General features: G+C 40.6%; 1 protein-coding gene across 1 annotated transcript in view; it reads right to left on the bottom strand.

Annotated features, from left to right (window-relative positions):
- ryr2b (ryanodine receptor 2b (cardiac)) overlaps positions 1 to 24,288 on the bottom strand; it is a 63,512-nt gene that overhangs the window by 33,949 nt on the left and 5,275 nt on the right. Inside the window, exons 10-55 of the mRNA XM_074675785.1 lie at positions 23,264 to 23,420; positions 22,933 to 23,097; positions 22,674 to 22,795; positions 21,247 to 21,430; positions 21,035 to 21,170; positions 20,746 to 20,841; positions 20,473 to 20,591; positions 20,063 to 20,196; positions 18,180 to 18,421; positions 17,453 to 17,645; positions 17,145 to 17,364; positions 16,705 to 16,809; positions 16,506 to 16,609; positions 16,297 to 16,380; positions 16,004 to 16,163; positions 15,608 to 15,755; positions 15,139 to 15,347; positions 14,392 to 14,566; positions 14,017 to 14,225; positions 13,658 to 13,844; positions 13,250 to 13,382; positions 13,014 to 13,128; positions 12,592 to 12,752; positions 12,209 to 12,368; positions 11,912 to 11,998; positions 11,397 to 11,623; positions 10,892 to 11,105; positions 10,171 to 10,794; positions 9,859 to 10,059; positions 9,664 to 9,775; positions 9,390 to 9,530; positions 8,938 to 9,214; positions 8,678 to 8,792; positions 8,382 to 8,514; positions 7,774 to 7,877; positions 7,437 to 7,572; positions 6,802 to 6,988; positions 6,238 to 6,346; positions 4,834 to 4,954; positions 4,422 to 4,591; positions 3,083 to 3,303; positions 2,539 to 2,629; positions 2,325 to 2,453; positions 728 to 891; positions 463 to 541; positions 191 to 280 (exon numbers count right to left, since the gene is read on the bottom strand). Coding sequence (XP_074531886.1) covers positions 191 to 280; positions 463 to 541; positions 728 to 891; positions 2,325 to 2,453; positions 2,539 to 2,629; positions 3,083 to 3,303; positions 4,422 to 4,591; positions 4,834 to 4,954; positions 6,238 to 6,346; positions 6,802 to 6,988; positions 7,437 to 7,572; positions 7,774 to 7,877; positions 8,382 to 8,514; positions 8,678 to 8,792; positions 8,938 to 9,214; positions 9,390 to 9,530; positions 9,664 to 9,775; positions 9,859 to 10,059; positions 10,171 to 10,794; positions 10,892 to 11,105; positions 11,397 to 11,623; positions 11,912 to 11,998; positions 12,209 to 12,368; positions 12,592 to 12,752; positions 13,014 to 13,128; positions 13,250 to 13,382; positions 13,658 to 13,844; positions 14,017 to 14,225; positions 14,392 to 14,566; positions 15,139 to 15,347; positions 15,608 to 15,755; positions 16,004 to 16,163; positions 16,297 to 16,380; positions 16,506 to 16,609; positions 16,705 to 16,809; positions 17,145 to 17,364; positions 17,453 to 17,645; positions 18,180 to 18,421; positions 20,063 to 20,196; positions 20,473 to 20,591; positions 20,746 to 20,841; positions 21,035 to 21,170; positions 21,247 to 21,430; positions 22,674 to 22,795; positions 22,933 to 23,097; positions 23,264 to 23,420 — 7,450 coding nt within the window. The remainder of the gene's footprint in view (positions 1 to 190; positions 281 to 462; positions 542 to 727; positions 892 to 2,324; positions 2,454 to 2,538; positions 2,630 to 3,082; positions 3,304 to 4,421; positions 4,592 to 4,833; positions 4,955 to 6,237; positions 6,347 to 6,801; positions 6,989 to 7,436; positions 7,573 to 7,773; positions 7,878 to 8,381; positions 8,515 to 8,677; positions 8,793 to 8,937; positions 9,215 to 9,389; positions 9,531 to 9,663; positions 9,776 to 9,858; positions 10,060 to 10,170; positions 10,795 to 10,891; positions 11,106 to 11,396; positions 11,624 to 11,911; positions 11,999 to 12,208; positions 12,369 to 12,591; positions 12,753 to 13,013; positions 13,129 to 13,249; positions 13,383 to 13,657; positions 13,845 to 14,016; positions 14,226 to 14,391; positions 14,567 to 15,138; positions 15,348 to 15,607; positions 15,756 to 16,003; positions 16,164 to 16,296; positions 16,381 to 16,505; positions 16,610 to 16,704; positions 16,810 to 17,144; positions 17,365 to 17,452; positions 17,646 to 18,179; positions 18,422 to 20,062; positions 20,197 to 20,472; positions 20,592 to 20,745; positions 20,842 to 21,034; positions 21,171 to 21,246; positions 21,431 to 22,673; positions 22,796 to 22,932; positions 23,098 to 23,263; positions 23,421 to 24,288) is intronic.

The raw sequence follows: 24,288 nt of genomic DNA, 5'->3' as shown, positions 1-24,288 counted from the left end.
TTGTCTGAACTATTTTGATGTCAAAAACTTGTAAAGTTGTCCATCCATTCACTACGGACCAAAGCATTTTAATCTTTTATATTACATAGACCACATTTGTTATGCAAGGGGGATCTCTGGGATTTGTCAGTGTGCTGCTTTCTTTCTGACGTACACTCACACACACAATAAAACTGACTTCTCAGTCTACCTTCTCAGCCAAAGCCCTGTATGGTTTGAGGAGAGGATGAACCTTTGTGTTCTCACAGAGCTGCTCCCCGTGAACCCAGCCATTGGCAAACTGACAAGAGATAAGACAGAGATGAAAAAAGGAAAAAAGAAGAAATACATTGGACAATAACACACTGGCTCAACCACGGCACAGAGACCAGTGGGTTTTATTGGTTCACTCTTGAACCCCAGCGCTACTCTGTCAATTTTAACAGGCTATTCAGATTTAAGGAGTAATAACTGAGATATTACCTTATCCAGGGACCACTTCTCATGAGTGTGCTCTGCATACTTGTTCACTACAAACTCCAGTCTCTCTGGCACTGATACACTATGAACAAAAGATATATTTCACAATACTCATCTGTACAGCTCTGATACATGTGGATATTCTGGTTATTATGAAAGCAAAGATCCAGGGCATCAAGGTAAATGTGCAAGTTGACTTTTTTTCCTCAAAATTAATGCTGTCAAACAAAGTAAAGTATATGTTTTAGAAGAGCAGAGAATAACTTACTTGGATGTATCAATAGGCTGAGGGTCAAAGTGCCCTTCAATGTCCATGGAGGTTTTTCTGTCAATATGGGACATGCAGCTCGAGTCTGTATGGTCAGGAGGCAGGGCCTTTGCCACTGCAGCAAGGCACTGGACACAAAGCCTGAATAACTGAGCCTCATAGGGCTGACGAGATTAGAAAGGAAAATGAGTTTTAGAAAACTGTGAGTGGGAGACGAAAAAAGGGGCAGCATAAAAGCAGTCATGATGACAGTAAAGTTTAGCAGTACAATAAAATAAAACCAAAAGCAGAGGGATGTGTGTTGTTGAAACAGAGCTCTCATTATGCTTAAATCAACACTGTGATATTGTTTTCTTCTTACAGTACCAACCCATCATGGATTAACAAGACCACAAGGACAAATAAAAAGGCAAAAAGTTTCAGAACAAGTAAAAATGCCTCATGTTGCCTCAACAATTAGCCGACTGATGGATCTGGTTATGCCGGGCTAATGCGTTGTAATTTCTTGGTGCTCTCAAAAGCCTTGTTTATAAGAAGCTTGTTTACCAAATTTGGCACAGATGACAGTCAACCTGGCACTGGGTCTGTACGCAACTGCAAGATTTCAGTTAAGTCTAGGTCAGGGTCCTTAAAATGTGAGAAAAATTCTGAATTGTACAACCAGAGCAAATTTTGGTGAAGGAAACCAACTTGTTAAATTCAGAATTGGAATTAATTATTTTGGATGCTAGCACTTTGATGCTGGGGCTGAAATACAAGCATCCACTGAATTAAACCATCCCCATGGAGGAAAGTAGCCATGTAAAATCCTTCTTTGAAACTTAGTCCAATGGTTTGCCTTAGAGTCCCTACCCCTGCAAAAGAAAGGGAAATACAGGCAAAGGAAAAAAGTTAACAATAATCTTTTTATAATCTTTAATTAAAATGAAATACGTGGGGGATAACTTATTCTTATTAAAGAACTTTTTTGAAAGGCAAGCTCAGTTAATACTTTTAGTTTTATTCTCATAGTTTTCCTTTGATGATGTAATTTTAATTGTTTGCATTATGTTTTATGTTTCACTGTAACCAATAAACTATAAGTATGCAAAGCACCACAATAATCTGTTAGCTACAGCAGAGGAAGTTAAAAAGTGCACTATTTTAATAATTTTTCCTGAATGAGCTGCACAGTTATCTACACCGCTGCTGACTGGAGGCTCAGTTTCTAAGGGTGTTTGATGAGCGCCACAAGTGGGAATGGAGCAACCTTGTGAACTCTTGGATGTTTTCATGTTCTGCATCAGTGTGTCAGAAACCTGCTTACAGCAAACTGAGAAAGGGTTCAGTTTTTGCTAATGTCCCACATTTCCAACATCTCTCTTTCAGATGAAGGGTTTCACACAAGGATATGAAAAATTTAATTCCCAATCTCAAGAGTGTCACATCTTCCTTCACATCTCTCATTTTAGAAGTACACTGAAGAGGTAAATCAAGTATGCATTTTTCTGTTTCTGATTAAAAAATAAAGAGGAAAGAAAAGGTGCTTTGAATCAAACTTCAGATGACTCTGTTAAAAAAAAAAAAGCTTGGTGCATTTGAAAAATATATTTTTCACCTTCTCTTTCAGAGCCTTAAAGACACCCCAGAACAACCTCCTTGAAAGATGGAGTTCCTCCTCAGAGGCAGAAGTCTGGTCCCCCTGCGAGTAATACTTCCACCTCTGCTCATAGTGATGGGTCAAGAGCTTTAACATAAAGCACACACTTAAGTTAATAAACTCATCATCATAATCCAGTGAGATGAAACACTTTTATATCTTTTGTATCCACCTTTAATGGCATCTTGCTGCAGTCTGTGAGCTGGGGAACATCGAATACAAGGCGTCTTAGGAGAGGCTGCATCATAGATGGTTGGAGTTTACTGAGGACATCAGTGAGTACAGAATTACTCACATGAGCAGAGATGCACCAAATCCAGCAGCAGATATATGCATGAATAATGTTGTGAGTGATTAGAATCACCCGGAAACACCACACAAATAACAGAGAAAATGCCCTGGGCAGGATGTTAATTAATTTAACATTTTGATTGAATTTGAGGAAATTAGATCTGAATGAGGAAAAATCAGACTTTAAAGTGATTCACTGAGTATAATGAGTGAGACCAAGAATACCCTGATGTGACAGCATTAGTTGGTGGGATGTGTTGTGTGTGACAGAATTATGTGATGAGAATAGAGATGAAAAACTGGAAATGCAAAGGTGAAGTAAGGCTGGATGTATGAATGTTTGTATCATTATTCTTAAATGAAAAACAAAATCAAAAACAACATCCCCAGACAGCAACAGCTTTTTCTATTACTTGCACTCTTACCTGCATACTGCCAACACACAATCCTCAATAGTGTCTCTCTGAGCCTTGGTCAGGCTAAGAGCCCTGGAGAGGTTGTAGATTGCTTGGATAAGAGAATCCACCAGCGAGGTATGGTCCTCCAAAGCACAGAAGAGAGCTGAATATTTAGTGAGCAAGGGCAGAACAGATGAACACAAGTACCGGTTGAGGGCCAGGGCCACGTCAGTAGATCCTAAGTTAGCCTGCAATAAAAAGAGAAGAGGTTACAGTTTAACAATTTAATTAACTGAACAGATCATATTGAGTTTTCAGGCAGCGAGAGGAAAGGGAGCATGATCTAAGATGTACAGAACAAGACTGCACAAAATGAGGAAAACATAACCTAAAGACATCATATTCAGAGTAATTTCAATGTTTTCATTTACTCATCACACCATAAAATACACAGCAAATTATTCAATATTTGCTCTGTTTAAAATCCTTGTATTCTGACCTTGTTTAAAGTTTTTTTTTTTATCTTTGAGTTTACAGTAATCTTAAATTGAGCATGACCATATATTTTTTTTTTATTGTCAGAGCAAGTCAAGAGTTCTTATAAATTAAAAAAAAACAGCTAAATCAATTCTTCCACCTAAAGTCTCATTAAAGTAAAACTTGTTACCAAATTACCCCCCTGGGCCAATTAGGTATTTCTGATTCTGATTGTTTCAAGATTCAGCAACGCCCTTAATTATTTGAGTGACTTGCACAAAATGCATCATTTGAAAGCAGATTTTAATCTACTGAACAGCTCAAACTTCTGCAAACAGTGTAGGAGAAACCAAAACCACAATACCCGATACAGTTACACACCCTAAGGGCCATTTTATGGGCACTAATTTCACAAAAACTATATATTTTTGGCACAAACATTTTATTTGCAATAGAAAAGGAGTCCAACTCTTAGTGATATGTTCTTGTCCCCAGGCATTCATCAGCTAAAATTAAGATAAGAGTAAGACTGAAACATGACTTTTTATGACTCACTTTTAATTGTGCTTCAGGCTTGTTTTTCAGTTTGTTTTGAGGTATTTTAATTCAAAAATTTTGATTTGGAAACTTGTATTTTGCCACCACTTTTTGCAGTTTAAACTTGGCTTTTAGAATGATTCAGATACATTCCCACACAAAACAAAGAACTAAGTTCTTTTAAAAATATCTTTGTGAACTGCACTCTTGCTGCCCTACAGGTGGTGGGTATTTGTCATTGGTGACAGGATGCAGCTCGGATTAATACAGAGCCACAGGTCATTCCTATGATGCTGTACAGGGTGTCACACGCAGGTGAAGAGGGCAACAAAACACAATTATCTCTCCTCACAGTGTCCAAAGACACGGCTGCCTGAAGGTCAGGGAGAAAGCCAACTTCCAGGAGGTGGAGAAGAAACGTCTGGTTCTCAATGCCATACACTCGGTCCAGGAACAGAACCATCGCTGCCTTGTGGTCAGGAGAGAACATCGTAGAGAGGTCTGGCTCAACCACTGGACATTCTAAAAAAAAAAGTGAAAAGTTAAAGTTTATAGAAAGGAAAGAAAAAGCGTGATACTCTGTTTTTATAAACTCTAAGTTTGGTGATCCTTGTGGAACCTTTGTCCACACTGACATAACAGATGGTGACACGACAAGGGAATGAAAAAGCAAAGTGTCACTTTGAAAGACTCTGATCTCAAAGATAAAACATTCATGATTTCAATCAGGATCGATGTCCGGTTGACTGAAAGGCTCATTTCACCTTTCGACACAGAAGGGATTTCAAAGGGGATGCTGATGACTCCCTCCAGGTCCTGGGTGGGGATGAGCGACCTCAGAATGGCCCTGATGCGGATGGCTTCTCCTTTGCCTCCTTGAATCAACTGCACAACAATTGAGAACATCATCAGCAGTCAATCATTTACAAAAATGATGTAACAGAAAATGATAGTCACATAAATGTTACTCTGACACATTGCTCTGTTCGGTTTTACTGCATCTGTCCATTATTTCATGTGTCAATTTCATTTACATCAAAGGTGAGATGCTCTGAAGGGACCATTTCATGATTTATCTGAAACACTGCTTTGTGTTAGGGCTTGCTGAAATATTTCCTGCTTGTTATTTTGTCTTATGACAATGATCTTTTTACAATTCTGCTTTTTTTTCCCCTGATCTTTTGAAGGGTCTGATGCATTCTCTGACTTCTGTACAGCATTTTCAAAACGTCTTTGTGTGTGAAAAATGCTGCACAAGAAAAGCTTGCTTTATTTTTCTTTCAATGCCACTGTACTCGGCAAAAAAAAACAGTCCTTTGTGAAGCTTTTTTTCATCAGCTTATGCTGACAGTAAGGCACACATGCATGCTCAGCCCCAAAGCTGGCCTAGTCTGAGATTTCTCTGCTGAGAGTCTCACACAAATCCTGACAGGCTTAAGCCAATTACTCTGTCACTTGCTTGTAAATAAAGATGGTTAAACTGTTGATTGACACCAGAACCCAGATGTTCAAATTTGGGTGACAACATACAGGGCTCGTAACGCACTGTAAATCTTACATCAGACCAAGTATTTTTTCTATGTTAAACCATATATTGAACAAGAAAGTTTAAATTTATTCAGATCTTGAGGAAAAACCGGATTTACCATTGCATAAGTGGTGAATTTGAAGTCAAAGTTTTATAAAGAATAAAAATGAAACTGCTGGAATACAACACTCTTTGATACTCTTCAGTCACACTTGCCTGAGCCAAGGAGTAACTCTTAAAATCTAGATGATGTCAATCTGTTTCTGTTTTTCCGCAACGCCCAGATGAGAACTCCATGTGGGTCAAAACTGCTTCGCAAATTTTCCTGGTTGTGGTGCTCTAATAAGTTATACCATGAATTATTTAACTCTAGTTATAGTGCCTGAAGAAAACTGAGTAGGTCCCTCCTTTTTGACATTATCCAGTTTTATCAGGTGGATACTGTTTTAACAGATATCAGATCAATTCCTCCATCATAACCATAAAACAAAAATGATTTAGTTTTCTGTCCAAACACTGAACAAAAAACAAAAACTTTCTTCAAAAAGCAGTTTCTAGTCCTTCTCTTTTCTGCCTCCTAGTTTGAGACTTCAGTAAATATCGATGCTGAGGGCCCGCTTAAGTCAGGGAAAACACTCACATGCATCTCAGGAGCGCAGCGGCCCAACAAGTCGATAAGGGCTGAGTAGAAGGTCATGATGGCGTGTCCCATGTGAATGAAGTCATCATCATTGTCCTGAAGCACATCTCTGTTACAGGAAACAATGGTAATGGTCAGCTGTTTGCAATGGACCAAAAAAAACTGTTAGAGATTATAAGCAGAATCAAAGTATTGATTTAGCTAAATGAAGCAGCTGATTAGCAGAGCAAGAGAGGCTCTCTCCTCTGAATTTCAAGGTTGTAATGAAACATCCTGATAGCAAAAATCAAAAGAGATGCAGACTGAAAAAGCTCAGGTCTCACTTTGAGGAAGTCTTGAATAACACAACCCAAAACCAATCAGTGTCATTAAACTGAAATTAATTGACTAATTTAACCTTGATTAACAAAAGGCTGGCTGAGCACTGAAGCTGTGTTTCAGCCAAAAACTCACAGAAGCCATAAGAAAAGCTCCTGAGAGTTGTCACAGTAAGACATAAAAACAGAGCTGTACAGGCTTGCACCTTCAAAAAAAGGATGCATCAGTCAAACATCTCATACTGACAGCGTTCTGTTGGACTGGTATGTGGTGCAAGGTCCATCCATTGAAGGGTCCTGTGAGATCCTTATGGCTTCCTCCATAGCTGCAAGGAGACCATTTCCACCATCACCTCGCAGAGCCGGGCCAAAACACTCAGGCCGACGAATCAGCAGCCTCAACACCACGTAAGCATTCTCCTCCACACTCTCACCTGCAGGTCAAGGAAAAAATCCATGATATGTGAAGTTGGCGTAAACAAAGTTTGTGTGTGAGAATTTTTCTTTTTTTTTTTTTTGTTACACAGAAAGTTTGTCTGCTAATTTCTAAAAAATCGAATCAAGTTAAGATCCGCAGGTCATTAACAGAAGAATTCATAGAGGTATGCTCAAAATCTTGCACTTGGTATGGAGTGCCACAGCTGAACTGTCTTCACCCTCAAGGTCAAGGGCAGTCAGAACTGTTGCCTTCAGGGTAGAGTTTGAAAAATCAATACCTGAAGAATCAGAGTTAATTACCTCCATCACCGACACCTTTCTTAATCGGGGCCACAAAATGATGCAACCCTTTGGGCCTTTTCAACCTTATAACTTGCACGCACTGTGCAAACCCTCGGCATTAGAGAAGCAGTTAAAGAATAATGAAAGCCCTAAATAGGTTACCATTGCAGAAGACGGTGAAACGTAGAAAATCTACATAACGCTCGCCCTCCACGGGATTCCATCCAATATCAGGGTAGCCTTTGGCCACCAGCATCTGACAACTTTGGAGACCACAGTCAGCAAGGTACTGCACCACCTGGGTAAAGGATTAGATTAGTTCTAAATTAACAGCAAACAGGCTACAGGAAAAAAGAATGAAAAATGCATGAGTATCTGCTGCCTTAACATCATGTCACTTTAAAAAAATGAATTCATAAACAGGATGTATTTTAAAAATGAGCAAGGTGGCGAGGTGGGAGTGATGGTACAAAATACTGAGCACAGATTATCAACCTACCTTTTCCAGGTCATGCTCCCTCAGTGCTAGAGCCAGTTCATTATTATCCATAACAGAGGCTGCTGCCACATCCAGAGGAGTGGCCCCTCGCATTGATGGGGAAGCTAAGAGACATTCAGGGAATACAGCATGAACATTAAATTATCTCAGTAAAAGCCCTGGATATTTGAGAGGTGCTTGGTTATTGTGACTCAGACAAGAAGCACAAAGATATTAAATTCCTTAAATTAGATTATCCACAAAAGAATTTGGAAAATAACCATCTTTTTGGTTTCTGTATGTAAGGCTATGTCCTGTGAATATGTGTGAGACCAAAATAAATTGATTTGTGCTATTCAATTCAACAGATATTACATAGATATTTTCTGACTTACTGAGCTACCACGTTGAAATTTTTGACATACCACATTTCAAATCCATTGCTGGGTCTTAGAAAAGCACTGATTAAAACCTAAGTTTCCTCAGAGATGAATTCATACTCTACCAACTGCATTCTGCGGTTAAGGAGTCACTGTGTTGTAAAACGTCATCTTACAGTCTTCGGAGGTTCTGTCACTTTTCCCAGCACTCACACATGAACAAAGCAAAGTAAAAAAATAAAAAATCACCAAGTCCAACATTGCTGTTTTCCAGCAGGTAGCTGAGGTGATCAAACAGGGCTCCTTGGTTGTGGCGGCTAATGCGGCAGAAGTAACACAGGAATCGACAGCAGCTGGCCACCATCTTGGGAAATGTGATTTCCTTACGAAAGAAAATTCATACATGAATGTAACGGAATGTAAAGGCAGCATGCACAGGACAAACCAAAAGTCCTGTAAGGAGGATTACCCTGGAAAAGATCTTTAGGTTCTAGACTACACACATTTACTCCCTATTATCATTCAGGACTTTATTGATCTCTCACCTTTGATTCACCTTCTCCCAGGACATTTACCATCACTTCCATCACTGTCTCATGCATCCCCAATGCCCTCATTAGGTTAGGGTGCTGGTAGAAGACTTTATTATTCATGATGTCTCTTTATATAAAAAAGGAAATTGACAAAATATTAAAAAACAATGTTTCAATACACATTTTAAGAGTATTTGAGTAATACAACAAAAGCAGAATGTCAAGTGCCGCCAAAGAAAAGGAAACCTGTGCTGCATCCAAATCTCTCCTACCCCAGTTTATTGATCATCAGCCTCTCCTCTTCTTTCCCCATGCGTACACTAAGCAGAGAGCGGATTTGGCTCAGTGAGGACAGAAGAGCCATGGTGTCCTCTACAGAAGTCTGGCTGATAGTATAAGCTCTGCAGAGGTGTTCGGCTATTTGGCCCCCAAGGTCCTGATACTGGCGGTGCAGCAATGTGAAGACGGCCCTCACTAGTTCAGGGTCTTCTATCTCAGTCTCTTGGGCCCAGTGCACCATGGTTTTGGAGATTAGCTCTTTCAGGGACTCTGAGAAAGTAGCAACAATTGGAAAGTAGAGAAAAAAAGGAGAAGAGAGAAACTCTCCTGTGTTGTATAATAATTTTGTTGTAACAAGCCATGCAGAAGAGATCAAACGCAACCATACAGGAAGTACTGCAAGTAATTACAAAAGAAGACGCTTTACCACCACAGATTCACTTACTGGCACTCTGCAGCCTGTGCTCCTCCGCTTCTATGTGTGTCCTCTTCAACCCAATGACGCTCGACGCGAGACTGAGAAGTCGCTCTTTTACCGACATCTCAGCCACCTCTTCATCCTCTGCTTCACTGTCCAATTCAATGCCTGTAACAGCCAATAAGAGTAGATTTCCTGAGTGGTAATGACAGCAGGAGCCTTCTCAAAGCTTTTTCCACGGCTCCCTGGTCCCATAAGGATTAATTATGAATAATACAAAGATAAAAAGAAGCGCTCTAACCACAGTGTGTTTTGAGGAGGTGGTGAAAGTCTTGCAGGAGTTGCTGGATTTCCACTGGGCAGGGACAGTTCTTCTGCTGCTCATCATCTCTGAAGCTCAAGAGCATGTTGATCTAAAGACGGGACATTAAAACAGACTTAGATCAATATGTGTTTTTATCCTTTTAGTGATGAGTTCAGAATATGATTTCCTGACCTGCTCCTGTGGAGGTGAGCGAAACTCCTTGGTCTTGCGGGCAGTCAAAGCAGCAGACATGTTAAGTGCTTGCATGACCTCATTGTAGCGAAAGCGTTGGTTCTCCTGCAGCTGACCCACAAAGCTGTCAGAGAAAGCAACCACCGCTTCCACCCTGTGTCGCACCTGGCAGTCACACAGGAAGGACAGAAGATGGCAAAGCTGGAGAGAGAGATGTTGAAAAATAAAATTAAATAAGACACTGTCTTTGGCTATCACAATGATAAATCCAATAGGAGGAGATATGTCAAAGTACTTTATTTTTTCATTCACCTCAAGTTTGACAGCTTCTGGAAGCTTCATTTGAAGAAGTCCCTGTTTCAGACTTTCACTGTTTTTTCCCCTTTCCCATTCATTTTCATCATCACTCATTTCCTCCTCTTCCTCTCCTTCCTCAGGGGTTTCAGCATTCATGGAAAAGACGCCTGGCTCTATCAATCTAAGAACTTTCCCCAGGTCCTCATCCTCAACTACCCCCATGACCAGCAGGGTGTAGAAAAGCCTAATTAAAGGCACCAGCAGAAGCTCAATGCTGCCTCCTACAGGATCCCTCACACCCAGACCCACAGCACACACTCCAGCAGTCAGCATCTCTACAGTCAGATTCGTCAATATGTCCAGAGGGATTTCCGGGCTGTCTGTGCTGGATACTTCACATGCATGATCTGCCTCTAAACCATCACTCCTGACAAAACAAGGAGAGGAGGAATGCATTTGTGGTTTGAGGGATGTGTTAAAACGGGTGCTGGGAATGCTTTCCAGAGGTTGAGCAATAACCACATCAGCACCAATCACAGGACTGGGATAAAGGGTTATGTTTCTGGTCTGGTCAGTCATTGGCACAACGTATTCTTGGTGCATCATGAGACATGCAGTTGATTGGCTGCTGAGGTGGACCTGAAATGCAAGAAAACACATTAAATTTCACTCCAAAGCCAAAATGACTCCTTCTATTGCAGTGACTGCAGATAAACATGCTCTAACAAGCAATCACCTGGATAAGCAGCTGGTAAAAAGCTGAGCGGAGCTGGCCAGGGAGGTGAGGATCCTGAATGGCATGAAGGATCTGAGATTGGTCCATGTGACTGCAGAGGGCATGACAGACTCTGGTGTTTCCAAGTGCGCATAAAGAGCAGTAGAGAAGTAGAGTGTGGTGGTGAAATGTCAAGAGGTCTTCGCGCTCTGACAGCTCCAAAATGTCAACACACCTGGACACATGCCACCAAAAAGCACAACACAAGCGTCACATGCAAATCGAAGCTGCTGTTGATATCTTTATCGTAGCACTCAGCAACAGAATAAAATGCAGCCACAGTCTGTTGCAATTCCCACAATTTTACACACATTTAAATGTGTGAGCTGTCTGGTGCTTGAAGATAAAGGCAAAACAGGAAACATAAGAGCTGGCAGCAACATTACAATAAAACATGTTTCACTTACTGAGCACCTTTATCTACAAGCCAAACTCGAAAAAAAACTATTTGCTTATGTTCTTAAACCTGTTTTCATCAGGGATCTGAAGGGACATGGCTTGCAGAGGCTCAGTGCAGTGGACTCTCCATCCATGGCACTCATCCGGCCGATCCACCATCACTTTTAGCGCACGGTCTGGTATTCTGGTCCACAAAACTGGGCTGAGCTTCTGCACCTGAAACCTCGGAGGACACTGTGGGGTTGTGTTTCTTCTTAGGCTGCGAAGCAAACCTGCTGACAGTGGCATCACATTCTGGGCACGAGATGGGAGGAAACACATGAAACTGTGAAACAGATTCTGAACATTTATGAGAAATAAAACAGGCTGAAACACTAATTGAAAAAATGACAGAATACAGTGTTTGTTGGTAAATAAATTTTAACTGACTTAGCAGGCTGTAATCTAATTAATAAATGATCCACTCTGTCAACACCAATTCATCCAGCTTTTACGAATATTTAGCTTCCATTTGTAATGCTGACAAGCAGGAAAGAACAGACTTTTAATTATTTCAGTGATTGAAAATTTTGGTGCAAATACCTTAATCTGTCCCAGTTCAAACTGAAACATGTTGCAGGTGGTGGGCTTCACAAAAACAGCAGGAAACAGCTTTGTACCAGCTTCCACCTGATCAGCAATAAAAGACATTTAACATCACTCTGCTTCCAATAAAGCTTTGTTCGCTTTAATTACTGAAATAAGTTATCCTTCCAGGCATGACAATAAAATTTAATGTATATTAAACTTAAATTAGTTTTCATGTATCATATTAAAAATGAATCAGAAGAAAAATACCAATTAACCCAAACAAATCAGATTAGTTCCTGTTTAACCCACTTGGTAGAAGGTGGACATTTCCACTCCACTAGAGGTGAAGGTGAGCAGTCCAGTGGCTGTGTCGATTAAACAGCCGATTTCGAGTCCTGAACTTCTCCGACTCTGAGAGAGACCGGTTGCCTCTCCAGCACACACCATGTAACAGTTACAGCGCTTCACACTGAGAAAGAGGAAAGGAATGTTTAATCAGCTTGCTTTTTAAATCTGTCAAGGGAAAGAAACAGCAGTGCGTGTTGTTTTTCATCAGCTAATTTGGCATTGAAGTGTAGTGACAATCAAGAAACTTCATTGGTAATACTGCTATAGAAAAGATTGTCATTACTTCATCTGCAAATAATGTAGAAACAATTTCAGTTACATATTCAACTGCAATAAATACAAACCTTTCCTGAACTTTGCCACTCTCATCACCAAGGGTGACAGTCACAGTGTGGACATTCTCTGGGTCAAAGGTTATGTCATGTTGATGAAAGTTAGAGGTCACCCAGCCAACCCACACGTTGAACGGCTCCTGTCCTGGAAGCACCCTCACTGAGTAGTAATACTGAGGGGGAGAGGTTGAATGTCATTGTCTGGCATACTGTTTGAAATTATAGTGTCAAGTTATGACATTCAAAGAACCCTGTTGTGAAAATTGGTGAATTTGTTGCACTCCAGACAAGCTGCATTCAAGTGCACCTTGTGTTTCCCTTTGTTATTGATGAGCAACATTCAGAAAAAAGAACCCAAGCAAAATCTGAAGTTCTCCTTCAAGTGTTGATTTATTCAATCTGTAGTTATCGAGATGAGATGATGTAATCTTTACCCTGGAGCTGTGAATGAGGTGATCATGATTATCTTTGTCGACTAGAACATCCTCAAGAAGCCGTGCAGATGAGTTGCTGCTGACAAGACCTGGTTTGGTTCTCTTGAGCAAAAACCTTATAGAGAAGAAAAACCGCGATCAAAGGAGGAGAAACATTTTTGTGTTTCTATTTAGTAAATAAATAAGCATGTAACTTATGAAAACCTAAATTTTGATTTCACCAGTCTACTGTGTACCGTTGTTTCAGTTTGGACGTTTTGTCGTGACTATGATCCTTATGGTTGAGCTCATCTCTAGAGCCGGCAAAGCTGTGGGCTGACTTCATCAAAACTTCAAAGTCAGAGTCCACCTCCTCCTGCTCTTTCCTTCCTGAAAGGACGACAAGAATTAATTACAAAGGGCCCTAGGGAGATTAAGCTGTGTAACTCATCAAGGGCATAGTGGAGGAATATCAGTAATTGTGATGGTGTATAATCTGGATAACTGTTATGAACAACTATCTGCGACAACGTATTTTACCTGTTATTCATCCTTTACAATTCATCAGTGTTTTCTAACAAGATTTATAGTAACTTTGTGTGTGAGCACATTGGACATAAGCAAACCCAGGGATGCTGTGTATGATGCAATATCTGAACCTGAACCTGGGGAGAGAGAGTTGGAAGCCACTGGAAGCACACCGCCAGCGGGACTCTTTAAAATGGCTGCACATTCAATGGACATGCTGAGCCGGTAAAAGCCCAACTCACTGCCTCCACCGTGGTGTGCAAACAATCGCTGAGAAACCCTCAGGCTGGATAGGGAATCTGTTGAGCCACTGACTCTGGTGACCTTGAATGAGATTTGAACAAGGGTTTTAGGATCAGAGCTGTCAATTAACCCCTATCCCAAGTGGCCGAGGCCTGCACTGAAATACTGAGCAAACTCTACATCATGCTACGGGCTTGAGAAATATTCACAAGTTGCAGGCCTCAAATAAGAGGCCACAGTCTTATTGACTAACCTGTAAGTTGTGATCATCTTGTTTTATGGAGGTAAACTGAGGTTGTCTCCAACTCATCCAAAGTGCTGGATCTCGAGACATTTGAGCAGCAAAGGGTTCATAACCCTCCTGCAGGCCACACACGTCGAAGTATTGCAGGGAGGCTACTTGGCGGCCGAGATTCAGCTTTCCCATCTGGTTCACCCCGACACTGACCACAGGCAACAGGCCTGGAAATACAGGGGGGAGGTAAGCAGAAAGCCAATCACTGAATAAATCATGTGAGTTAGATTTTCTTATGAGATGATTTTGGTGTCGCATTTAACAAAAAGAAAACCTGATCTATTATTCAGAATCAGTATCTTTACACTGCTTCAAGTCCAAACTCATACAAACCTTCTTTGACATCAAAGTCCTTGGCAGCCAGTTCAGATCCTCTGTCATTAAACAGCATCTCTCCATTCAGTGTGACCATCATGGTGCGTTCAGTCATGTCCACCAGGCAGCCCACCACATCACCTCTCTGCCATGGACGTCCCAGGGGCTCAACACCCTGATGGTACCACTGAGCCTGAAAGATACGCGCAGACAGAGACTCAGAGTAAAACCCTCACAGAGAAACAGAAAAATAAGTAAACAAGTCATAGGAAACAATATCATTCTGCAACCAATTACAATAATGGAGGAAATACAAATTATTTCCGAGCATTTATGTCTTAATAATGACAAAGTACCCTTTTTGCTCTGATTGTGAATTTGTGTGTTGGCCCAAACCACAGATAGATATAAATATAAATTTACTGTTGGAGAATTTCTGCCCAATTAAAATATAGCCAAAGTTCTGTCTCTTTGTACTCTGAAAAATATCCTCTGGCGTCACTATGATTATAGTCAGAGTAAGACAGCTTTTTACAAATCTGGCCTTTTCAGTAGATCCAGTCACATGCTAACTTTTGTGTCTGCAGGGGGGAAGGAGTACAAACAGTGGTCACAAAGAGCAATGTTTTCCACCAGAAAAGTTTTCTAGTTAAGGAATCTTTATGAGGGATACAACAAACTCACACATATTTTTGTCTCATTAAAACCAAAAAAAGTTTGTTTCACTGATGGAACAGTAACAACATGGAGATTTGAACGTCTCACCTCAAATCCATCGAAGACGTATGCCTGGTCATCCGAGCCGAGCTCTTTATCAGGGGAACAGCTCGGTCGGGCCCAGCCCACTCTCATTTCCCCCGCTGTCACTGTTTCAAATTCAAAGTACCACTTCCCCTGGGTTACAGCATATGATTTATCTGGCCGAAACACTCTGCCTTTCTCCACAGAGAAAAGACATGGACTTGATAACATGGCTGTAAACCCAAGAAATAGAGAAATTGGTTATCTGCTTTCATAAAAATAGATTTGCATTCAAGTCCCACAGAGTCTATCTTTGCAAAACAAAGTTTACAAATCAGGAAATATTTTGTAAATGTTGCAAATGGCATTGGTATAGCTATTTACAGAGTCTTATCTTACATAAACATACATTCATTATCCTATGTTTGTTTGTATTAATAATAGTCGACAGAACACAGCTTGAACTTATGAATAACAAGGCTTTGAAACATACTCTGTTCCTGGTTGAGGGTCTCCAGACTGTAACCATAGGCCAGCAGGGTACAGACAGCCTCCCTAACACTCTCCATGCCCCCTTTTCTACTCCTTTCATCAAGAAGGCTGTATGGCACAAGGTAAGGGCTCCGCTTTGCTTTCACATCCTATAAAAAAGAAATACATATTTAAATTGCAGTAACAGATACGTTTTTCCTTTAAGAGTAAAATCTATGTTTTGGATACAAGACTGTTGTTGCCATCAGCTTTCCTCTGTTGTGAGAAGGCAAAAACAAAAGGCTCATGCAGTCACCTTACTCTGAAAACTACCTAAAAACAATGTTTTGATAGAAAGTGGATGCAATTTCTCTCTGGAGGCATTCCCAAATGCATGAATACAACAGAAAACAAGAACCTGCTGGGCTCCATAAGTCCATCCTTGCTTGATTCGCTCTCGAGCCCATACGTTGTGATCATTCTCTGCCATTAGTTTCACCAATTCCTCATGGGCAGGGTTCAGAAAAACCTGGCTCAGGTCTAGTGGTGCAGGTTTATAACCACTGGGCTGCTCATACCTGAAGGAGGAAACAGAAACAGTGAGTTCATGTGACAGAGTTTAACGCAAAAGAGTGGCCGCAACAAGACTGACATTATCACACAAAGCATAACTTCATTCATGTTTTCTTTATGAGTATGAAAAATACATACTTGGCAGCAACTCTAATGTATTTGACTCTTTCCTCTGCATTGAGATCAGTCAGACCTATGTGGAAACCAAAGGCAAGAATGGTCCTGAAATAGAAAAAAACAGCTTTTTACAACAAAGAATACTGAACTGTATAAGTGCAAAAGATAGTGAAGAAATCTAACTGGCTAGAAAACTGGTGGTGTGTTGTTCAACGCAAAGTAAATCTCACTTTAAGGTGTCCTGAGCCATCTGCAGGTTCTGGTTCCTCTCCTGCTCTGGCAGTCTGGCGAACTCCACCAAGCAGGGATCATGTCTCTTAACTTCATCTCTCACCTGATGGACAAATTTGTGTTTAAAACTAGAAGTGAAACTAAAATAAGGGTGAGAGATAAGTCTCAGGCTTCACGTCGAATTGTTCCTTGTCTTACAGGTCCATGTGTCCATCCATGATCAATCTTGTCCATTGACCGGAGTTCATGGATGTTTTCTGCCAGTTTCTCTCGGATATCCTCAAGTTGTAGAGGAAAAGCCACCTATTGGGATCATAATGTCTTGAAATTATTTATTTGATTGGGACAAGGCAGTTTAATATAGTTCATAACAAGGCATTAACCTGACAGTTTATATCAAGTGCTATTTTCCAACTCTTGTCTCTTGTTGGGCCTCTGAATGACTAGATCATAAAATGCAAATGTAAACATAATGTAACGATGTAGTATATTCCAGCAGAAAGAAAGTATTTCAAGTTGGCTACAGGTATAACCTGTCTGTAAACAAATTAAGATGTCTCTAGATAGAAGACAGGAGACAGTCTCTTAAACCTTTAAAGTTTAAAAGCACTGACAATTGAATCCATGCTGATTCTTACCTTGCTTATGTCAGCTGTAGTGGGAGTAAAGGTGACCGGAGTAGCAGGTGCTAAGGAGCCAATTAGCTCCTGTTTCCCACCTCCATGATCCAAAATGTACGTTTGACACGGCTCTACTCTAAGCTTGACTTTTGGGAGCAGAGCTTCAGAGCACGGGGAAAAGCCTGGTGGGGGCAGGAAGCGAAACTCTCCATGCCTTCCTCCAAACAAAAAACGAACCCTGACAGCCAGAAACAGAAGTCAGCTTTTAGTGACACAAATGACTCTCCCTGGAAAAGATGGGCAGAAAAGATATTTTCACAACTGACGTGACTCCTGCAGAAAAGCTGACAACAGGATGAAGAAGTCCATCAGCGCTGAAATTTTCAAACATGCCCTGCACAGGAAGACCATTGACTCGGAAGGAGATGCAGGGAGTGCTGAGGTCAAGACAGCAGCTGATGATATCATCATCTTTGAGAAGGTGAGGGAATGGGGAGCTCACTCTGCGGCCCACGCAGCCTGAAAAACAGGAGACACAGCCAGCAAAGTCAACTGTGGCATGAACAGCTGAGAAATTAATGAGAAACGAATCAATATCAAATGAAAACCAAAAACTTTAACGTAAAAAAACGCACATTTGTGTTATTCCCTGTAAAGCTGAGGCTAATATTATGCCACCATACATTTTTAGGGATAAGTTTCTGCCCCTCTGCACAGCTATGATCCCTCTGTAAACTTTTTATAGCACTAAAGAAAAGCACCCAATAAATATTTAATCTGAATTTGAAACATTCAAAAGGTTGGTAAATTAGTAGTTTAATGATGGGGCTGACTCTCAAAAACCACATTCTTTATTCCATCCTTCACAACATGACTGCTGCATATGGGTTTTTGAACAGGATGTTTTCCCTGTGATGAGTGGAGTTTGACTTCAGCCCGCAGCCCTCTTCACTCTTCACACTCCACTCCATCTACCAGTCTCCTGATCTATTGTAGCTGAGTGTTTTTTTTTCCCTTTTGTTTTTCCTTTTTCTTGTTTGATCTAATCCTCACCTGACCAGAGATAAAGTCCGTCGAAGCCATAGGAGGACAGGTCATCTCCCACCCCGTTGCCTCCCCAGCCTTCACCTCCTGTGGGCCTGGGCTGGTAACCTTCAGTGCATGCCCAGCCAACACGAAGGTGTGTGGGCTCAGATGTGAGGAAGAAGTCTACGTGATCCACAACCAGTTCGAAGTACCACCTCCGGGGCTGGGCTGAATCTTCCCCCATAGCTAAGAAGATGTTTGGTCTCATACTGTGGCAGAGGAGTGAGCAGAGAGAAGTAAACATTAACAAACATTCATTTAAATAGAATAAAGTATTTATCTATTTAAAAGACATGGAAGGGGTCTTTGAAATTTATTTCAATGCATCAATTCTCCTCAGCAATCCTGGCGACTAAGACGTAGGAGCTATGTTTGAAAAATAGGATGGGGAGAGCATAACTACAAGTTACCATGCACTGCATGCAGAGCATTCTGTGCTCACATAAAAAACTGTGTGTTGTTACCAAATCAAAAAGCAGATACAAAGCTTGGCTCTAAGAGAAGGCTGTTATCTCATCCTTTAGTTACAATGCTGGAATTAAATTACCAGAAATCATTTAGAACAACGTGATGAAAAAAAAAATAAAAGAGGAAGGTATGAGAAAAACACAATCACTAATATTCTGCCAGGACTGAGTCAGACTAAAACAGACAAAGCTCTCATTACATGAGGAAACAAAGGAGGAGGAGAGGAAATGAGGGGATAGTTAACTACACAAAGAGCAGTACAAAGAGAAAACTTGGAAAAGATGGTAGGATTTGTCAAAAAAAACAAAGGTAAGGAAAATGATAAGAGAGAGGAAAAGTGTGTTTAAGATTTGACAGATTGCTGTGTGCATGCAGTAAAAGATGGAGGACAAGAAAACTGATGACAAAAAGGAAATACAAATAAAAACAGATATTCTAATAGAGCATTTGTTGAACATAAAGTTAGAGTAATGGAATGAAAAATGACCCAAGAAGAAAGAGAGGGCAGGAAAAATTAACTGAGCAGGTGTGCAGAATATGAAACAAAGTAAGCCATAAGACCAGAAAGAGACAGCGGGCATACTGGGAGAGAAAAGCATGATAAAAGGACATCGCTGCTGTGGAGGAAAGGCAGGTAGAGAGGGAAAAAAAAGAAAAAAGGCTCAAAGGAAAAAAGAAATGGAAAGTACGTACAACATCAGACTGGCGCAGTGGGCAAGAATATTGAGAGACTGAAAAAGAACATGGAATATGATGAAACTGCCAAAAAATGTATCAAAAGACTGAGCATGTTGAGCTTTACTTCCTCGGACTGGAGACAACTTTTTCAAAGTAGTATTCAAATAATTAATTTCAAATACACTTTCCTGCCAAAAGGAGTTCAAACAGGATTTAAGTTCAACCTTTCTAAATGTTATAAGAGAGTTTTTTTTTTCATTAAAATCAGTCTGGAAATGACAACAGCACTGATTGTGGCTGGTAAAGATGTCAGAAATAAATGCTGTGACATTTTAGTCAGATCTGTTTGGACAAAAAGAACTAGTGCGGCAAATGGAGGGCGAACAAGGGGAATCTGAAGAATAAAGAATGTTGATGAAATAACAGACAGTGAACTCGGGAAAGGAGACCAAGGACTGGTGCTCTACCAGCACCAAGCGTACTGAATGATAACTTACTGGAAGTCCTCATGAATCATAGCCGATGTAAATACAAGCACACACATCATAGACTTAGTTTGCACATAATCTCTTGTTATGGCAGATTATGAGTCTAATTGTGTGTTGAGTGATGACACAATTAATGTAAGAAAAAAATCTATATGTAAAGAACATGCTACAGAAAACAGAGGAGTCCTTTAGAGTGAAATAATTTTGAAGCTGTACCTGGTGACCTGATTAACCAGACGTGTTTGGAGCAGCAGGTCTCGGTCTGGCAGCAGGTTGTCACAGATGAGGTTTTGATTCGACCGCACAGCCACACCATGACACACACACAGAGAGCTCAGCACCTCCAGCACCTGTAACACAACCTGTCAGCACTTCATGCAGCTACAGCTATATAAGCTCATGTGATCTCACATCAAGGGGATCAGAAACAAAAAACTGCAGCAGAAGACCTGCTTTAATTTTATTCTGGAGTAGTAAACCAATGACTGTTCATTTCATCAGCAAATTTGCACTTATGTGCTAAAACATTTCAGAACAGAAATATCACAACAGCTTTCATTTTCTACTGTGCTTGATTATGCACATCTAGTTTTTCTTTCACACAAACACAAAGGAACAAACACTACCTTGTGGTTGCATCCATGCTTGTCCAAGAAGGAGATAATTGAATGAATGTGCTTTTCTTTGATGACATTTAGAGCTTCAGGACTTTCTACTAAGACACACAGCAGAACCTCCAAGACTCCTATACAAGAAAACACACAAACACTTATTTACTGAGAGACAAAAGTGTTCAGTGGAAAAATTAAATAATGAGGTGAAAAGTATTCAAAAAGGTAAACCAAAAATATGTAAAACAAAATAGAAAAAATTGACGAAATGCCACAAAATCAACCGACCAGAGGAGGCCTCCAGTCGATCTAGCTTGCTAATGAGCCAGTCAAGAGAAGCTGAAAAATGGGCACAGTTCACACGGTTTTCTTTGATCAGTGCACCTGAAAAAGGAAAAGAAAAGTGACAAAAGAGAATTCAGAACTATTGAAAGAAGTTAAATCATGTTTTTAGTCAATTCAGAAACTAGTGTGCAGTCAAAAAACCTGTATCCATTCAGTCTTTGCGTCAGTTGAAAATCAAAGTTGTTGTGTCAGTATCACAAATGTAAAAGAAGCACTGACCACCAATTCTCACCTAACAGCTCATAGAAACGACTGAGGATCATCTCCCAATCGTCTCCTGCGTCAATCTGAGCAGTCTCAGCAAAATGAGAAGCGTTACTATACTGGTGCAAACGGTCGATACAATCCAGGACCAGATCTATCACGCCCTGAGGAAAGAAAAGAGAAAATATACTCATGGAAATGAAACCACAGCCGTGAGTTCATTCATGTATTTAAGTTTACCTCCTCCTGAAACATGTTTTGTCGATTTCTTAGTGCTGCCAAGTTGTTCTGTTTAGCCTCATGATTCAGCCCCTCGGATGGAGGTTGGAGATAGTCAATCAGATCCTGCAGGCTGTGTGTAACTTTCTCCATGGGAAGACTGAAAGGTGTCAGGTTGTCTTTTTGACTAGAACCATCAAGTTTCCTGTGGGATGAAATAAATAAATAAAAAAGATGAGTTGAGAGAGTTAAGCAACTATACATTGTTTATTAGTGAAAGTTGATTCCGACCAGAACTTTGTAAACTTTTGGCAATCATAAGGAAGAGCTGGCTATGACAGGTCCTATCAACTATCAGTTTCCCAGATACACGTAGGAAACCAAATATATTTTTAAACGTTTACGCCTGTCATCCACAGGAACTGCAGCATCACCAAAAAATGTTGTTTTCTGAGAACTCTGGTTTCATGGTTTTGTGTAGACGCCGTTAAACAGTTTTCGGTTTTCAAACGTCACAGCTGAATTACAGGGGCTTATTCTGATTGGCTGGCATGGGTTTTAAACATAGACTGTATAAAACATGGACGTAGTCTCGCCGACGTCACCCGTCTGTTTCTGAAACGGAAAATGAAGCACATCAGCTATAGCGGCCATATTGGTAGTGGCAAGGGCTTTGCCTCCAGCCATAGGGCGCCGGCTGTCACGTGACCCTCAGCTGTGCCTCTTATTGGGGGAGCTCGCAATCTTAATATCCTCTGAACGGCCGCGTTAGAAAAAAAATCAACCCCCGTACAGTGGGTGCTGGTAGTAAAATCAGCGACTTTTCAGGAGACGTTTTTTGAACCAGGCTGTAAATCGGTTAATTTCTGCTTTGAAAATGGCTTTTTTTGGCTTAGTGTGTATGTGACTTCCGCTACTTCTGGAACCAGCCTCAAGCAAGCAATGGAGAAACAGCAGATTTTAGCACTTCCGCATTGTCTCATATTCTCAGACCAGAGGTTGCCGCTTGGTTTTAAATCTAGAAAACACTACCAAATATAGGTTTGGTGTGCCTCAAGCCGCACTTTTCAGTGGATTTGCCTGCTGCATGTGGATGAAAGTATTTTTAACAACAAATGAGGGTGGGGGTATTTCTAAAAATGCTGGTTACATGTGTACAAAGCCTTGGAGGGCTTCACAGTCTGTTTGTGGCCCTATCAAGCACAATTTCTATACAACTGTGAACATCTCACTGTTTTTTTCTTTTCATTTTTAAAAGAAAACAGTATCAAGTTTGGCGTATTTCAGCCAAAAGTTATTCCAAAAATCTCACTCAGTAAAGGAGAGAAAACTTTTTACAACCAAAACTTTCAGAGGCATGGTAGCATCAACAAGCTGTGCTGGATTCCTCTGGTATTTCAAAAACACTCTGTGGTAATGTACAAAGATGACAGCTTGGCATCCAGTACCTGATGAAGCAAGTGAAGAAAAAAATGGCACTTCGAATGAGTCTGGCTGTGTGAGATTCTTCCTTCTGAGAACGAGACAGCGTCAGTCCATCATCCATGTGACCCTCGCTGTGCAAAATGGCCTGGAAACACATCATTTGTCATTGTTTTAGATTGATTCCTTTGTTTGAGTGAAATTCACCATCTAAAAAATAGCCCATAAATAAAATGAGCTTCAAGATTTTGTTTGACAAGAATAGATCCTGCCTCAAAGGTTTACCTTCCTCTGGGCTCCTCCCATGCGTGTACATTTGGGATCAATAGCTTGGTAGGTGAGCCAGAGTCCAGACTTCACATGCTGTAAAAAACAAACAGAGTCTCCATACTTGATCTCAGGGGTGCCCATGCCTTCCATCTGAGTCCTTTTGTTGATGTCAGGCTTCTCCTGCAAATCAAAATCTTTTGTTAAACACCCAAGTGTGTTCCTCTGCTAACAAACTGATATGATTTTTTTATTCGTATCATACGGTGTACTTTAAGACTTCAGTCTGTATAAAAACTGATTACTAAAGGCCTAAAAAGTTCAAACTGTGCATTTCCTGATTCCTGACCTTAGAAGATCTAAAGCAGAAGGAGGTCGTGTTGATGTCAGCCTTTCCCCGATCAACCAGATGCAAGCCTTTCTCCTCAGTCAGACCCAGATACCTCCCAGTGGTCATATGGCAGAGTCGGAAAGGCTGCCCCCAGCATGTGTGCCTACCACTCCAACTGAGGAAAATCAAAACACTGTGGGTTTTTTCTGTTGCTGTGCTTGTTTTCCTTTGAAGTAAGTGGAGCAGTTAACATTTTGTGTGTTTTGGTTTGGTTTTTGAACCAGCAGGGGAGCAAGCAAGGGACACAGAGAGAAATCCATTCTGGGCCACTGATATTGAGTTTGTTTCAAATAACTCTGGACAGAGTTTTTGTGGGGAAAAAAGACTCAGAAATTCTGGTCCCTGTACTTAGAGTGACCAGGAGGCAGCAGTGATAAAGAGTCCCTCCATGGTCTCATCAACAATCAAAGTGTTTGTGTACTGTAGTGCTTAATGTGAATTAGAGATGCACCGATCGGATCCTGATATCGGGTATCGGCCCCGATACAGCCCAAAAAAGCTGGATCAGGTAGCAGTGGGAAAGGATCGGTCTGAACTTGACACCAAGGCTAAACTATGATTTAGTATACAAAAATTCACAATTAAATAGTCATTTCTGTAAGTTCTGAAGCACTGTTTTTACCAAACTACTATTTAACATTTAAACACTTATAGTTTCAACAAATATCAACTCCAGTAATTATATATATATAAACATTTTTTTTCTTTTACTCAAAACATTCCCTGTCTTTTCCCACAGGAGGGCATGCAAGTTATCATTTAACGCTGGTATCGAATCAGTATCAGTATCAGTATCAGTATAAAACCCAGGTATCAGTATCATTATCGGGACATGAAAAGTTGGATAGGGGCATCCCTGATGTGAATCTGTACTGTAAGTGAATCTTAGGATTTAAATCAGAAAGGGCATAGCACAGAAATAAATTGTTGGATGGAATAAAATGTATTTTTTCAAACAATTTCAATGACTTCTGCTACCATAA

The sequence above is a fragment of the Halichoeres trimaculatus genome, unplaced genomic scaffold (assembly GCF_033239565.1).
Source record: "Halichoeres trimaculatus isolate MK-OKI-2021-1 unplaced genomic scaffold, fHalTri1.1 fHalTri1_scaffold_8, whole genome shotgun sequence".
Taxonomy (NCBI): Eukaryota; Metazoa; Chordata; class Actinopteri; order Labriformes; family Labridae; genus Halichoeres; species Halichoeres trimaculatus.
The sequence above is the reverse complement of the archived record's forward strand: the minus strand, read 5'-3'. Positions and strand labels throughout refer to the sequence as shown.